The following is a 15,496-nucleotide window of genomic DNA, read 5'->3' as shown; positions in this document are numbered from 1 at the left end:
TTTTGGGGTGCCGGGGTGTAACTGGGCTCAAACCTGTGCTGAGGGCACTCAGGTTAAGAGGATGACTCCCGAGCCGGGGGTGCGAGGGCGAGCAGAGCCAGGTCCTGCAGAGGGGCTGGGGTGGGACCACGGCTTCGGTCCCTGCAGGGAGGGGAAGCGACCAGCGGCTTCCTGGAGCTGGTACATTGTCGCTGTGAAAAAAATCGTTCTGTTTAAATAGAGGTTTTGTAGTTTCTGGGGATTTTTTGCACTATCCTGAAAATGCATTAAGCCTGCACTGCTCAGAATGCAGTGACTGGTCCGTCACAAGCAAAAACCAGTGGGATTTTTGCCTCCATCACCTTGTAGGCTTCACACTCGTCTTAAGGCTTTTCTGTCAATCCCCTGCAGGCAGTGAAATTAAAATAAGTTGCAGTATGAGGTGAAACACCTTATTTGCAGTGTCTGGGCAAGTCATTGGTGTAGCTTTGCCTCTTTCTCTGGTAGTTTGGCTTATCATTGCTGTTATCTGTTGAAGGGATTTTAGTTGATATTTTGCAGAAGGCTCTGTTGACTATGTGTTATTGACATATTCTTAGCTTAAAACCATTACCACGTTAAAGCCCTGGATTTAGAAACTAATTACAAGACATTAATAGCTAAGCCCTAAGAGCTAAGTCATGCAAATATTGCTATCTGTAAAGTTGAATATACAAAAACTGTTTGAACTGCTGACTTAGTAACTGGAGTCTAAAAGCAATCTGTAAAGGTGGCAATAAATCTGAGCACAATCCTCCGCAATTGTTTTCTAATGTGTCCGTGAAATTAATGGCACAGTCGTTATGAAAGTCGTATCAGGGAACATGGCTATTTTTTTCCCCGAGTAGGTTAATTATCACTAATGTAATTATTTTTGTACTGATTTTTACTTTAATCAAACATTGCATGAAACAATTTAGTTCAGAACAAATAGCTTATTACAGAAATGTTTGTGGTAGTGAGAAAAAAAGCAGTGATGTTTAAATTATACACATATATTGAGTTACTTTATTCATTAAAATGAACAATTATGTTAGGCCTTATGAGACAGACTAAGCATTTCTTGTTAATGTCTGTTCTGTAGTGAACATAATGAGAATTTATATTGCAAATGGATCCCATCCCTCTAGCTCGAGGCATTTATGAACTGGGCGATACATAGGAGTTGGGAGAGCTTGGGGAAAAAAAAGAGTTAGAGTTAACCTCTAACCAAGACGGATGCTGCATTGCTCTGTGGTTGTGGGGAAGGCACTGGATCCGGGAGGGAGCTTTTTCTTTTCTTTTTTGTGGTTTTTGTTTGCTTGCTTGCTTTTGGTTTTTGTTTTGGGGGCTTTTTTCCTCTGTACTGTGATGGTAGGGCAAAACATAGCGTCTCACTGTAACATAGTGGCTCTACCGGATCCAAGTACCATGGAGCACGGCCAACTTTGAAGTTCTTTTTTCATCAATGGTTTTGAATGTCCTACAATGAATCAGGTTTTTTTTCCCATTTATCCGATCAAATCATCAGTGGGTGAACTGTAATAGCATCAGTCTGCACATTCTACTGTTGAAGATGTGCCAATTAGCATGATGATAAGTGGATGATGGGTAGATAAGTGATTTTTCAAGACATGAGACACATGTGTCTACAGCATCTAGTGCAGTCTAGGTTTTGCATCCTTCCCAAATTTGGTAGAATTGTAATGGAGGAGTTCATTATGTCCCTCAGTACTGACTTGGTCAAGTGCGAAGTTCAAGAGGCAAAATTGTTGGATAGCTGTGAGTACAGCGTGTCTGGCTACATCTGTAAGTGCTGTTGGTTTGGGAAAAAAAAATCCCTAATCCTCTGTATGCTATTTCTATATATGACTGAAATGGAAGGTTCTACATAAAAAAGCAATATTTGTGTTAATAGTAAGAGCACTTTCTCATTATTTATGAAATTGTTTATTTACTGCTTTCTAGATTATGATTAGCATTTTCAGATAATAATGTTTTGATTATGGGATAAGAGTTCATTACATTTGCTTATAGAAATGTAGGATTTGTAAGTATATAGCACTCTTCGTCCATGAATCTCCAAGATTTTTTAGATCTTTGTTAGAAATATAATTGACAGCACCTCCAGCTTATAGGTGGGGAAATGGAAGAAAAAAATACATGAAGTGCCTTGCCCAGGTCGATCAAACTGGCCTAGGGGCAGGGTCGGCAAAAGAGCATGAACCTCCTGAGTCCTGGATCTGCCGTTTCTCTAGTTAATCTTGTCATCTGTGTTTTTAATAGATGTGGTTTAGTTTTGAATCTTGGGAGGTAACATTGATTGCATGTTGGAACAGTCTTGGAAATCATCATCCTCAAAACCATTTTTACTTCTGTCACATCTCTCCTTTAAAAATAGGATGTAAAGTGCAAGAAGTTTAGACTTGTCAAGGCAGTCTGCTGCTCTGTTTTCTGTGGTTTGTATCTCCGAACGCTGCTGGTTTGCCATCAGCGAGAGCTTGGGCAGGATGCGGCAGCGGGCTGTGCTGCGGCCACGTCCCACGGACACGTTAAGAAAGAAGCAACCAAGCCTGCCCCTGAATGAAATGCTCTGCTATTTTGTTTTTGTTGAAGGTTCTCTTACAGTAGTTGTGGACAAAAGTTATCCTTACTGTTTTATCAGGATTTGATGATCCTGATCCTGAAACTCTGAACTCAAAATCTTTAAGCAAGCAGTTTCCAGTTCATAGTGACTAAAAGTGTTGTGAAAAAGTAATTGAATATCAGCAGGTTTAGATTTAAGTAAATGCAAGAAATGGCTGAATATAACAATTACTTGCCACAATAGAAGTCTTTTTTAGATTCAGGTTTTCAAAAGCTAAATTATTTCAAGGAAACTGCAGTAAAAGCTGGAAGGAGGGAGGGGAAAAGGGGGACAGAAAAATGTACATCAGACACAATTATTAGATCCTAAAGCAGCCAAATACACAGATGAACATTTTATTGGTTTTGTTTGCATTTCTGAAAGTTATGAAACAATAATTTATTTCAAAGACAAAAAATGTTTTAAAAATATTCTTTTCTGAGTGGGCAAAGTGTCTCTAGCTCGACTCAGATTCTCATCTCCCAACGCCAGGCTCTGGTGCCAGGTGGTTTATCTGACAGGCAGTTTTCATCATTAATTTTCTCGCCAGAAGCAGCAGAATGCTGCAAATCTTTCTGAGGCCAGTGATGTGGAGTTATCATGGTGTCGTCCCAGGAGACCAGAAAAGGACTTTCCATGATTTTGCCTGATCTTCTATTTATCTCTTTATGCACAGTATCTGCGCAGAATAAAGTACCTTTAGGCTGTCCCAGCTACCCAGAAATGCCGTGGAATATGTTCGAGAATATGGAAATTCATCCTTTTATAGTCAAAGGGGGGGGGATATGGTAACACATTAATAATTCTGTGGTTCTGTGAGATATTAGCATGCAGAAAATTGGTGAGGGTCCTTTCATCACTGGGTCAAAATCCATGCAGTTAGGGTGCCTTTGTCATTTCATATCAATGCATGCTGTAAAAAGGGCATCAAGTAACTTCTATGTTTAATAGTTATGATAGAAAATGGAGGCTCCAGACTGCATTGATGTGTCTCACTTTCTAGCTGTACAGGTAAGTTATAGTTACCCTGTCTCAGTCAACTTTTAAAAAGGGCAAGATACAAATCAGCAAGTATGAAGAGTAAAAGAAGATGCAAACTGTCCGTCAGTTGGTTTCTTAAGGAACTGTCATGAAATTTTTCACACCTGCTTTATGGGTCAGAAATCTTGGCCCTGGTTCTCTTTACTCACCATCTCTTTGGTTCTCTTTCCTGCTAATGTCTTTTGTCGTGCCTCTGCAGCAAGGTACACTCACGCGTGCCAGCTTACTCCAGCTCTCTTGTGAGGCATACGCACAACCTAGGAATTCAGCTCCAGGTTTGTAAAGGGCTTGCTAGCCTTTACTAGTTGGAGCAGTGACAGAGTCGGGCACAGAAATTGATTTCCTGGCTCCTTGTAAGAGCTCCCAGTAAGACCAAACTACCATTTACCAGTGCAATTAAATGAGTCTTTGTATTCTCCTTTATCATCAGTATTCCTTCAGCTTCTGTAAGCTGCATACCTTCAGCTCAGTGCAGTATGAAAGAAGAGATCATGGATCTTTTTTTTCTCCCAGAATAAGTTGTGAATATTGAAGGTTAATGAAGTTTCTCAAGCAGTGGCAGACCTCTAGAATATCTGTTATTGAGGGATTATTTTTATAACATTCACAGCAGAGGCTCTTGGTAGGATATTATTTGAGCAGTGTGTGACTTTAGGGGTTTTTTTTTTCAAATATATGAAATGAAGATGATACAGGATCTATTTTGAATTAAATTAGGAAAGTGCAACTTAATCCTTCAATTTAAGACTTGCAGACCCCAGTCTTCCTGTATACATTAATAATCAAGGCAGCTGATTCAAGAAACTCATCTTGGAATTTTTTACTTGTAGGGAAAATAGTGGAGCTTGTAAGCATTTAAGTAACCTAAAAAAAATAGCTGAAATTTTGTTTTTAATAACACTTATTCACATCTGTCCCAGGAGATCAGGTTTTGTATTTGGAAAAGCTATACATACACACACACAGAGCAGCTATTGGAGCCACTGAAATTTTGCTGGGCAGCTGAGTTGTAGTTGGTGCAATGAATTGGCACTGGGAATGTCAGGACCTTCCCAATGGTTCCAGTCTGGACTATTTCAGGGGGGCTCCAATGCTAAATCTCCCTTGTTCTTGGAAACTGGTTAGTGGCTTTAGTCTGGAATATTTTGAAATTATTTGTGAGTCTAATTTTCTGCAGTACTTGGGAGCCTTTGTGCGCCTACTTTGGAGTTTAGGTTTGTTAAGACTGCAGAACAAGTGAGACTTTCCATTTATTTAATATAATCATTTATAATTTGCATTCCCAGAAGCATGTATGGTATTTCAAAAGTGGAATGTGACTTTGAAATGAAATACGATCTAATTATTGCATTTTTCATTGATGACTATTTTCTTTGTCCTTCATATTTCTTACATGGCTCATATTGCAGATATTACCACATTCTCACTGATTCCATGCCCTATGTAAGACACATTTCCACCTCATTTAAAATATTAACCTGGTCAGTAGTAGTTCCAAGAAGGGAGATATCTTGTTCTGGTCTCGGTAAGAAGCCCCAAGCTCTAGATGCATGGAAAGCAGTTTTGTGAATGTAACTCCTGCCTTCCCTCAAGCCATTGCATTGTTCTGACTAATTGTCATGAAACGAGGAAGAGGTTTACACTCTACTGTTTTATCTGATGATGTGTGTCATTCCACCAGAATTAACTAGCAATAAAAACGAAAAATGAAGGCAGTAAATACAGTATTGCATTAGAGTCCCATGCAAAGGCACTAGCAAGTGTGGTTCCTGGTGCTTTTCCAGGAGTCTACCACATACAAAGTTTATCCATTTGGGTTTTCTCTGTTGTAGGTTCCCCTTGGTCCTCCCCCCTTCCATTCCCACCCCAGTTGTCTGACAGGAACGTCTAAATAACCAGCTTCTTTCTATTTCACATGTCTTGTAGATCGATGAAATGCAGTGGGGCAAAGGAGTGCGTGAAGTCCCGTCCTCGGTCTGCAGCCTGCCTTGCAAACCGGGAGAGAGGAAGAAGATGGTGAAGGGCATGCCGTGCTGCTGGCACTGCGAGCTCTGTGACGGCTATCAGTACCAGGCTGACGAGGTGACTTGTCTGCTCTGCTCATACAACGAGCGGCCCAACGAGAACCGAACGGGATGCCGTTCGATACCCATCGTCAAGCTGGAGTGGCACTCACCCTGGGCTGTGATACCCGTCTTCTTGGCTATGCTGGGAATTATTGCCACCATTTTTGTCATGGCAACGTTCATCAGATATAATGACACTCCCATTGTCCGGGCTTCTGGGAGGGAACTCAGCTACGTCCTGTTAACGGGGATATTTCTGTGCTACATAATCACGTTTTTGATGATCGCCAAACCAAACGTTGCAGTGTGCTCCTTCCGGCGTATCTTCTTGGGCTTGGGGATGTGCATCAGCTATGCAGCCCTGTTAACTAAAACAAACCGCATCTACCGCATATTTGAACAGGGCAAAAAGTCAGTGACAGCACCTAGGCTTATAAGCCCCACATCGCAGCTGGCAATCACATCGAGTTTGATATCTGTTCAGCTTCTAGGTGTCTTTATTTGGTTTGCAGTTGACCCACCCAATATCATCATAGATTATGATGAGCAGAAAACTATGAACCCTGATCAAGCCAGAGGAGTTCTCAAATGTGACATTACGGATCTACAGATCATTTGTTCCTTGGGTTATAGCATTCTTCTAATGGTTACGTGTACTGTATATGCCATCAAGACTCGGGGTGTCCCAGAGAATTTTAATGAAGCTAAACCCATTGGATTCACTATGTACACTACCTGTATAGTATGGCTTGCCTTCATTCCAATATTTTTTGGCACTGCCCAGTCAGCCGAAAAGGTAGGTGAAAATGAACAAATGTGCATCTGATGTATCAGGATTCATTGCAGTTATACATTACTTACTGATGTTCAGCTTTACATAGATTTTAAAATGAGCTATCCAGTTAGCTCATTACTGAGACATGTGCAATATATAGCACTATTTTCCTTCTCCATTTAGCTGGTGGGCTATTCATTTGATAAACTGGCAAATGATCAATAGCAATCATATTAGCCATTAGTTTTTTTGTTGCATCCGTTTCAATTGTATCTTTTCAGTAGGATAAGTGGGAATTAGCTGTCGTGTTGTCCCGAAAGAGGCATCTCTTAACTAAATCATTTTGAATACAAGATGTAAGCAAAAAACCTGTCAAAAAACAGTCAAGTAGACTCCTGCGCTTCTGGAGTTCAGCACTGAGGGCAGTGCTTAGTCTGATGAGTGCTGTGCATCACAAATAGCAGCCTCAGGGCACATTTACACCGCAGGGTAAATAGTCTGTCCTGAGCTCCAGCTGCTGAGACTAGACTGACACTGCTATCTGTATAGGTTATTTTTAAACTAGCCCAGGTATTTTACCTATAGCTCAGGTAAACTTACTTACCAGCTATACCTATAGCTCATGGCAAGGGTATAGCCAGAGTCCTGGAGTGAATGCCAGATTGCTTCTCTTCATAAGTGAGGTCCACTTAAGCCCGTGGAGTTCATTCACCAAAAGCCAATCCAAAATGTTACGCTTAACGTGACTTAAGAAAAAGCATCCAAACATTAGGATCTAATCCATTAGTTGGATTGTTACAAAAATTAATTATTGCAAAGCACCGTCAGACTCAATTAAAAGATTCCCATTGGCTTTGAGAGGCTTCAGATGCTGCAGAGGAGTCTGCAGTGTGTCTGTCACAGGGCTCAAGTGCACATCACTTCCATCCCGTGCTCACAGCTGCTCAGGCACTGGTGGCTGAGGAAAGGAGCTGGGCAGCTTAGGGAAATACACCCTGGCAAACAGAGCAGGTGTGCATGTGAAGAGATGCAAAACTTGGTCAACTATGGGCTTTGCTGCCAACAGAAATCAGGTTTAGAGTGTTCTTTGTACATACATCAAATCAGCTCTGCTGGGACCAGCAGCTAGCTGGGATCCCAACCCAGCATGTTGCAGCTGATGCTGTGATGGTTTAGGCACAAGCGTTAACAGCCTCTCTTTTGTCTCATGTGAAGTAACAAGGAGAAAGTAATTCTCTTCTTCCCGTTATATTTATTGGTGAGGGTGGTGGCCTTGGAGAAAGAAGGCAATAAACAGCCAGAGGACAATATGATTCATTCTCCAAAACAGTGTTGGAAGGTCTGTTGGCAAGAAAAAACCTTTTCAGATTTGTACTTAAAGTACTTAAAAAGGGAGAACCTTAGTTGCTCTGTGCGTTTTGAGTAAACAGTATTCAGGAGGTGAAAAATTGATCTACTATTACAACGTGCAGGGCTAAATCAAACGGTGAGTGACTGAGCATTGCAACTTCAGTTACCTCCTGGGTCTCAGGCCCCTTCCGCACATTCCTGTTGCTGCCCGAGTGGCTCCAGCTAATTATTGGTGATAGAGATCTGGTTTTACTTCTCCCTGAATCTTGTTTGGAGATAGCTGTAATTTCAGAGTGATTTGGCAAATACCTGCAAGCCTAGTCTTTAGGGAGAAATGAAAATATTAGGCTGTCCTGAACTGCTGTCAGACTGTTTTACCCTCCCCAGCCCTGACCCCATCTACTTCCCCAGCCCAGAGGAAACCACTGCCATGTCTCCTTCTCTGCAGCGTACTCCAGCTGAATCTAAGCATCATTGACCTCGCCTCAAATGCTCTCCCACAAATCTGGCATGGATTTAGTAGCATGCTGTCAGTTATCCCCACTTATTGAACCCAAACTTCCCTGTGCAGGAACAAGCTTTGGCTTCTTGCTACTTTTTTTTCCACTCTATCTTCCTTTAACATTTGTTCTTTAACACAAGACTTGGGAAAGCTCGTTGTTGTGGATAAAATTATTGCACCTTTTAAATGAGTGAGTAAATTTCAGATCCCAGCTAACACATCTCATTTTGTGCCAGGGATATCATTTCCAAATTTGCAGCTGTTAAACTTATGGGTTATTGAAATAAAATTGCAGGAAGACAAGCGGTGGTGGTGTTCAGGCAGGTCCATGCTTTGGCTACAAGTCTCTTCCATAGGAAGGTGCCTGCACCAGAGCTTTGTCCTTTGCAATTCAGGAGGTTGGTTGTACAGAGATCTGCAATTGGTTTGGCCTCCGGTTGCCATGGAAGAGGGGATCGCCCAGGAGGAAGTAGAGGTTATGGAGGTTTTCACGTATCATCTCACCTCTGCAATGGGCTTTACAGGCAGCCATTGCATCCCTAAAGGGAATTAATTTCAACTAGAAAGGAGGTATGCCAAGTCTTACGAATGCTTCAAACACGTCTGCTCTCCCTGTCGAGGGAGAGATAAGAAACAGCATAAGTGGCTTTACACGCAGTTGGGCCCGTTTGTAACTTTGGTCTGATGCAGGGAGTACAGTGCAGCTTTTGTGCTCCTGCCTGGGAATGCTTTAGGCCTGCAGGTGACCAAGATGAAGTGCTTGAAATTGTTTCTGCAAAGATTTAACCAGGTGATAGAAAGACCCGAAGATTTTCAAAGGCTGCTGCCAACATTGAAAATCATTTAGTAGAAAAAGCTTCAGGTTTCCATGTAGTCACAGAGCTGAATCACCCTGTACTTCTTTGAAATCATAAGATTCTTGTACAAATCCGTGTAGGACAGCAAAAGAAATGATGATTAACTCGATTTCACACAGAGTACAGAAGAGGGTACTGGCCAAAGTAAACAGCCCTTCACTTTGCTGTGCTCCTGCCAAGGGCAACATCCCATGCCACTGCACAGAGCCAGCGGCACCGGCTGCTTCTGCTTGCTGCACCCTGCATGCAGCCACGGCAGGGGAGCGTTCGAGACAGGAGACTTCAGTGTCTGCTGGCTGCCACAGCCCAAACTCCTCACGTGCTGCTGGGGCTTATTGTAATTCCTTGGGCTGAAAGCTACTATGTTTTGTCCAACAAACTGTGCAGTGTGATCGTACCTGTGCAATGGGCATGCAAGGAACATGCATGAATGCACTTACGTTTAGTCCCTATAGATGGTCCACCTGGCTCCCCCAGCCTATAGGCATTGGCAGATGTTGGCTGTAGCGCGTTTGACCAGTACGCTGTGCCAAATCTGAGTGCTACACCTATGGGCTTTGCTGTTGGGGCTTTTCACGCTGTGCCAAATCTGAGTGCTACACCTATGGCTTTGCTGCTGGGGCTTTTCCCCCCTTCTGCTCTACACAGAGATCAAGCTACAGTAGCTTTGCTGCTTTGCTTTCTTTTCTGTCTCTTTTTTTGAGTGGGGGTGAGGGGTTGTACTTTTTTGTGATTGCTAGTGATTTCCTGTCAGATATTTTCTCTGGAAAATATTGTGTTTAAGCTTAGCCACACAGGTCTTTGCTGAAATGGAAATTGCCCCTGCTGAAAATCTCATGCAACACAATCTTTTAAACTGAGAAATGTTGTTATATATAATGTTGTGATTTTCATTGTATGGATTTATTTTATCAGTACATACAAGTATAATGTTGTTTGGTAGAAAGCATATTGAAAATACTTACCTTGATCAGTGTAGAAAGTAACAACAACAACAAAAAGAACTAGAAGTATGCTGCAACTAAGTCATAAAAGGCAAATAATTCAAGCAGTAGCGTTTGCAGCAGACTGGAGGGAGGCGGTGTGGTTTGAGGAAGGCCAGATATCAGAGTTTGCGCTACAGGATGGAGATAAAACATTCAGTTTATGGGAGGTGGCGCATGAAAAAAGCAAATTCCTGACCTTTTTACAGCTTGCATTTACTCAGCCAGTTTCTTTGTCCGCTATCTAAAAACTCAGAAAACACATGGTCAGTTATAATTTACAGGCTTAGTTTGGTAATGCAGCATGTCATTTCCTAGTGGGTGTGGAATGTGGTTGTCCTTACCATGTTTCACCATTCTTTGAGCTTTTTTGGCTTTGATGCAATGGTCACATAGCCATTGCTCCATACCTAGGAATCACTGCTGTTGTCGTCCAGGTTTTGGGGGTTGTGTTTCAGGGTGGGAGGGGGGGGTAGTGTTTTCCTATAGCTATTAGTATATATTCTAAGATGCTGATGTAACCTTTGAGGACCAGGACACAGTACTGAAGACTGGAATCATGCCATGTCTTTGCTCAGAAAGATCTTTCCTTTAGTATGTATTTGGTAGAAAGCCACTAAATATAGAACGAGTCCCTACAGAGAAGAGGGGGTCACTTACTGTTCAACTCTGAGCAGCTCCTAATGATCAAACCATCATCAGCTGAAGGGTCAGTGGGTTTTGGGGGTTGAGGACAGGGGACGGTGCCCATCCCCGCCTGCTGCCCAGCTCCTGCCTTGGTGTTGTTCAGCGTAACTCAAACATTTGAAGGGGGACTGTAGGGATGAAACGCTGCTTTCACGCTCCTGGTGTAATTGTTTTTGACAACAAAACTATTTTAAATTCTCCATGGATGTGTGGGTATCTTATCAGAAACAAAGTGGCCTCAAAGAGCTGTTAAACCAATTATAGGAGTCATAGCTCCACAGCAGAGTCAATACAAAGTGGCACTTGAAAAGAGCGCAGATTGCTCAGGCAATCTGAGCAAGGTCAGGTGAAGCACGGCTAAATCAATAAGTCAAACTGAGTCAAAATTTTAGAGTACAAAAGTGAAAGGATGGGAAGGGATGCAGGTGGTGTGGGAATGCATCCTGCGGGAAGCTGCGCCTCACACCCTGCCCTGCACAGCCCTGCAACGGAGATTAATTAGTCCCTGCAGCCTCTTGGTTGGTTGTTCATCCACTTTTACTTGGATTGTCTGTTTCTGAGTTTAACTCATTTCCAGAGGCAGGGCACTGCAGGAGGGGATTGCCGGAGCTGATTGGGCCCAGCGGTTTGGGACCAAGTCCCCCCTGCTCCTTGCACGGGAAGGCTGTTCCCTGGCAGTGCGCTCCTGCTTGAGTGACGTTTCAGGAGATGCATTTGAGATTAACCTGGTTTCATGAAGTCACTTGTTTTCATTTCTTGTGTTTTTTTATTTTTATTGTTTCCCTTTTACAGATACTGTAAGAGCAACAGCATGGCAGAGCATGTGGCATGCTCTAACATGTCTTGGAAACATCACTTCATGGGTGGCAGTAATAGTTTGCTTTTTTATTATTTGTCTCTCTCGTAATGTAAATATTTTTAAAACTTACACCGTTGCAGATTTCCAGAGGCAATGCTTTCATGGTAAAAGCAAAGTGAAGGGGAAAAAGCATCTGTAGTTAAATCAATGTGATATGTAGAGTTCTTAAAATACTAGTTTGCTTTTTCAGTATATAAAAGTCAATTTATTGTTAGGAAAAACAATACTTTTCAACACTTCTTATTACCATTTTTTTTAACCTTTGTCATGTAACGTAGTTGTATTTATGATTAAGTGAATATTAAGAGCTGGCTGAGACACGCGGGTAGAAGTACACCTCCCAGACCCGTGCGTGGCATCCTCAGTCACTGCCTTCAGCAGCAATACGGACAGAAACTCGCCTTCACTGTCCTCTGATGGAGCCAACAGGAAGTGGCTCTGTCCGTAAGGCTGTCTGTCCAGCAGTGTGTCCCCAGCCCTGGGGTCCCTGCTCACCAGCCCTTGGTGGTAAGTGGCAAAGACGGGCAGCAGAGCCTCTTCACAGTCTGGCGGCAAAGCCTAAAGAAGCAGTAGCCTTCCCAGAGGTGCTTCATCCCTCTCCTCCTTGGAGAAGGAATCTCCTAGGAATCTCCTAGGAAGGTAGCTGAGAAAAAAAGGACATCGCGAATTTAAAGTAGGCTTTTGGAAATAATCTCTTTTAAAAAAATTTGCATGGGAAGGATGCAATAGGAGACTACGGAAATGTTGAATTTGGGTGTGGTGGTGGTGGTGGTGTACGGAGATTAGTAGGGCAGGAGGAATTGCCTGTGGGTTTGTGTTAAATAGCCTCGGTTAGGGTGGGGTTTTTTCTTGCCACTGTGTTCTCCCTTTCTTCTAACAGTGTTCAGCTCTAATTATGGAGGTCTATGAGATCACAAGCTATTTTTTTCTCCTACGGTTATTTAATATTGCCATATATATTTATGTGCTGTTGCTTAAATTAAATTTCCTGAATCCCTAGAATGTAATACTGAAAAATTAGACCCCTTTAATGGCAAACCTGAACATCAATCTGCTTTAGGTAGCAGGCATGCCAGAATCCACTTGGGTACTTTGCTTGCCCAAAACCTAACACTGCTTTGCATTACTGTACAAGTGTGTTTGGCATTTTACTCAGACTGACGGCATGCCTTATTAGTATGTACAGATTTATGGCTTCCTGTGAGTGTGCTCTTCAGATTTTGAAGGAGGAATGCAATTTGGAAACTTGCCAGAGCTATAACCATTAGATTAAAAGAAATCATTGTCTCCGCAGGTTTGAAGTCCGTATCTGTACTCTTTAACTATGTACAGATGTAGTTGTGTATGTTGAATATTCCCCTAAGATCTTATTTTCTCAAATTATGTCATTGAACTAATATAGAGGGATATGTCATCATTATATTTTTATGTTTCACAGAGATTTTATTGCCTCATAGCTGTGATTACTTTTATTTAGTAATTGCTAAGATTAAAATAATACATTTCTGGATATGTCTACAAGCTAGTAATAACTGTCAACATGCTCCTGAATATATTCTCCAAATGGAATTTTTCTTGAAGTATTTTCAGGACTTTTTTTCAAGTTAAAAAAGTTATAATCATGACTCTGAGTGAGTGATGATGGTTTCTCAGCCAGTGTGGTCTTCCTGCTTGGGAGCTTTATTCATCCTGGAATGAAGAGAAATGGGGAGAAGTTGACCATGAGGTCATCATTTTCCATCAGCATATTTTTGCATCCAGATTGCACGAACCCTTGGCTGTAGGGGTTTTTTTATTGTAATGCAACCACTCTGAAATTTGAAGTCCTTAATCCCATCTACTCTTCCACCTTCCTTCTTGTTTCTCTATTTTTATAATGCCTGTTTTATTCAAAGTCAGGTATATTTGGCAGCAACATTTTTACTTATTGTGTCGAATGTTACATAAATACTATAATTTGAAGGCACATGCAAAGTGTATTCTTATTCAGATTAAATAATGTCACATTAACATGGTAGCACTTCAGTATATGTTCCATTTTTCGGTGAAACTAAGTTACCCTTCAATTCTCTGTAACACAAATACTGATTAGCCAGGTAGGACACACATTTATTTTCTCCCCTGGGAGGGCTTGAGATGACAGTTGCTATAGCAACTGTACATATGTGGATCTTGGAGTTATGAGGATTTTAATGCAACATTTGTTGGAGTTTTATACTGTTGTATGGTTGAGAAAATCGGGCTTTGAGGCTTACAGGGAATGTGACTTTGAATCTGCCATAATCTGGGGCTCATACAAGGACAGACGTGAATTGTAGCTTTCGTTTAAAGAAGCATTCCAGTAATAGTACCTGCATAAAACTCATTAACCACAAATATTAATTGCTCTCGTTGATATGCTTTCAGTTCACCCGTTGCTTCATTATCTTAGGGATCTGCATGTTCAGATGCTGTTCTTAATTTTATCCAGCCTCAAGATGGTATCCCTGAGAAAACCATGGAACATAATGATCTGACATTAGAGTTGTCCTGAGATAAGCCTGAACGGAAAAGCAGCTTCACTTAATTTCAGTTAAGGCTCTCCAGGCTGGAGCTGCAAGGTTGGGAAATCCTCCAAGAAAAGAGTATACAATAAGCCCACTTTTATGGAGTATTGGGCTATTGACAGTGAGTGCATAGTGTTTCATTTTAATTGAGAGAAAATTAAATGTTCTTTGAAATCTAGAAATGAAATAATCAGTAGAATTTTTTTTGTGATAACCTTTATCATAGAAATGGTCCTGGTGGCCTATATTTTTATCAAGATATATAAGAACACTACTCTAAAGTATATTCACCTTGTGAATACCGTTAAGTGTCTATAGAGTTTCAAAGTTAATTTTTGTAGAAATAATAAAAAATCTTAACCATATAACTTCTCAGTAAAGTTCTCAATAAGATTTATTTTATTACCTTCTGCATTCATTTTGGCTTCCAAGTGGAAAAGGATGCTGTTACTAGTCAAAAAATAGCACAAAAGGCTTGTAACGTGTCACTGCTACTAATGATTTAACCCTCAAAAAAAAAAAAAAAAATCAGTATTTACATACACATCATTGAAGCAGTAAGTACTGCAGGAATTTTGAGTTCTGGAGTCATCGATCTTTTGCCACCCGCTTGCTTCTCTCTCCCTGGTGTTTTAGTGGGAGGTTTTGTCCCTAAACAAACAGACACTCATAGACCCACCACTTACTGAATATAGCTGGCTTATGGCCTTTAGCAGCTGCTTTTAAGAACTCCTACGGGAGAGTACAGCTCAGGAAAAATATAATATTACTGCCTGGATTGCTTCACAGTGTTTACTAATCGCTTCAGGGATTAGATGGCCTCGTCAGGAATACCTGCCCCCATCTCCCTCTGCTTAGTAGGCTGCTGTAAAAAAATTTAAAAAAAAAAAAAGGGAAAAAAAAAAAGACAGAAGTGAAGCATAATTATAGTGGCCTAATCTCGGGAACCTGGGATTTCTGGATATACCATACCCTAACACTTTGGTATAGCGGAGAGCAGTGTGGTTATCTGTCACTTCTATTTGACATAATGGGAAATGGCTTAGGGCTCACGAAGAGAAAGCCAAATTAAAGCTTAGGTAGAAAAAGTTGTTAGACTGGTTGATGCCAAGAAGGATGTGAGACTGATACTGCCGGTGCCCTGCTCTCCCCTCTGTGGGTCGAGGCTGGGGGATGATTGAGTGTTCGCTGCTTGGGTTGGTGATTC

At 41.5% G+C, this 15,496-nt stretch overlaps 1 protein-coding gene across 4 annotated transcripts in view; it reads left to right on the top strand.

Moving 5' to 3' along the window:
- GRM7 (glutamate metabotropic receptor 7) overlaps positions 1–15,496 on the top strand; it is a 313,281-nt gene that overhangs the window by 237,476 nt on the left and 60,309 nt on the right. For 3 of the 4 annotated variants that reach the window (XM_072876291.1, XM_072876292.1, XM_072876290.1), the window contains exon 8: positions 5,591–6,526. The exons of the other annotated variant lie outside the window; for it this stretch is intronic. In XM_072876291.1, the coding sequence (XP_072732392.1) occupies positions 5,591–6,526 (936 nt within the window). The remainder of the gene's footprint in view (positions 1–5,590; positions 6,527–15,496) is intronic. 4 annotated transcript variants of the gene reach the window in all.

The sequence above is a fragment of the Ciconia boyciana genome, chromosome 11, assembly GCF_034638445.1.
Source record: "Ciconia boyciana chromosome 11, ASM3463844v1, whole genome shotgun sequence".
Classification (NCBI taxonomy): domain Eukaryota; kingdom Metazoa; phylum Chordata; class Aves; order Ciconiiformes; family Ciconiidae; genus Ciconia; species Ciconia boyciana.
This window is presented reverse-complemented; position numbering and strand designations above follow the sequence as displayed.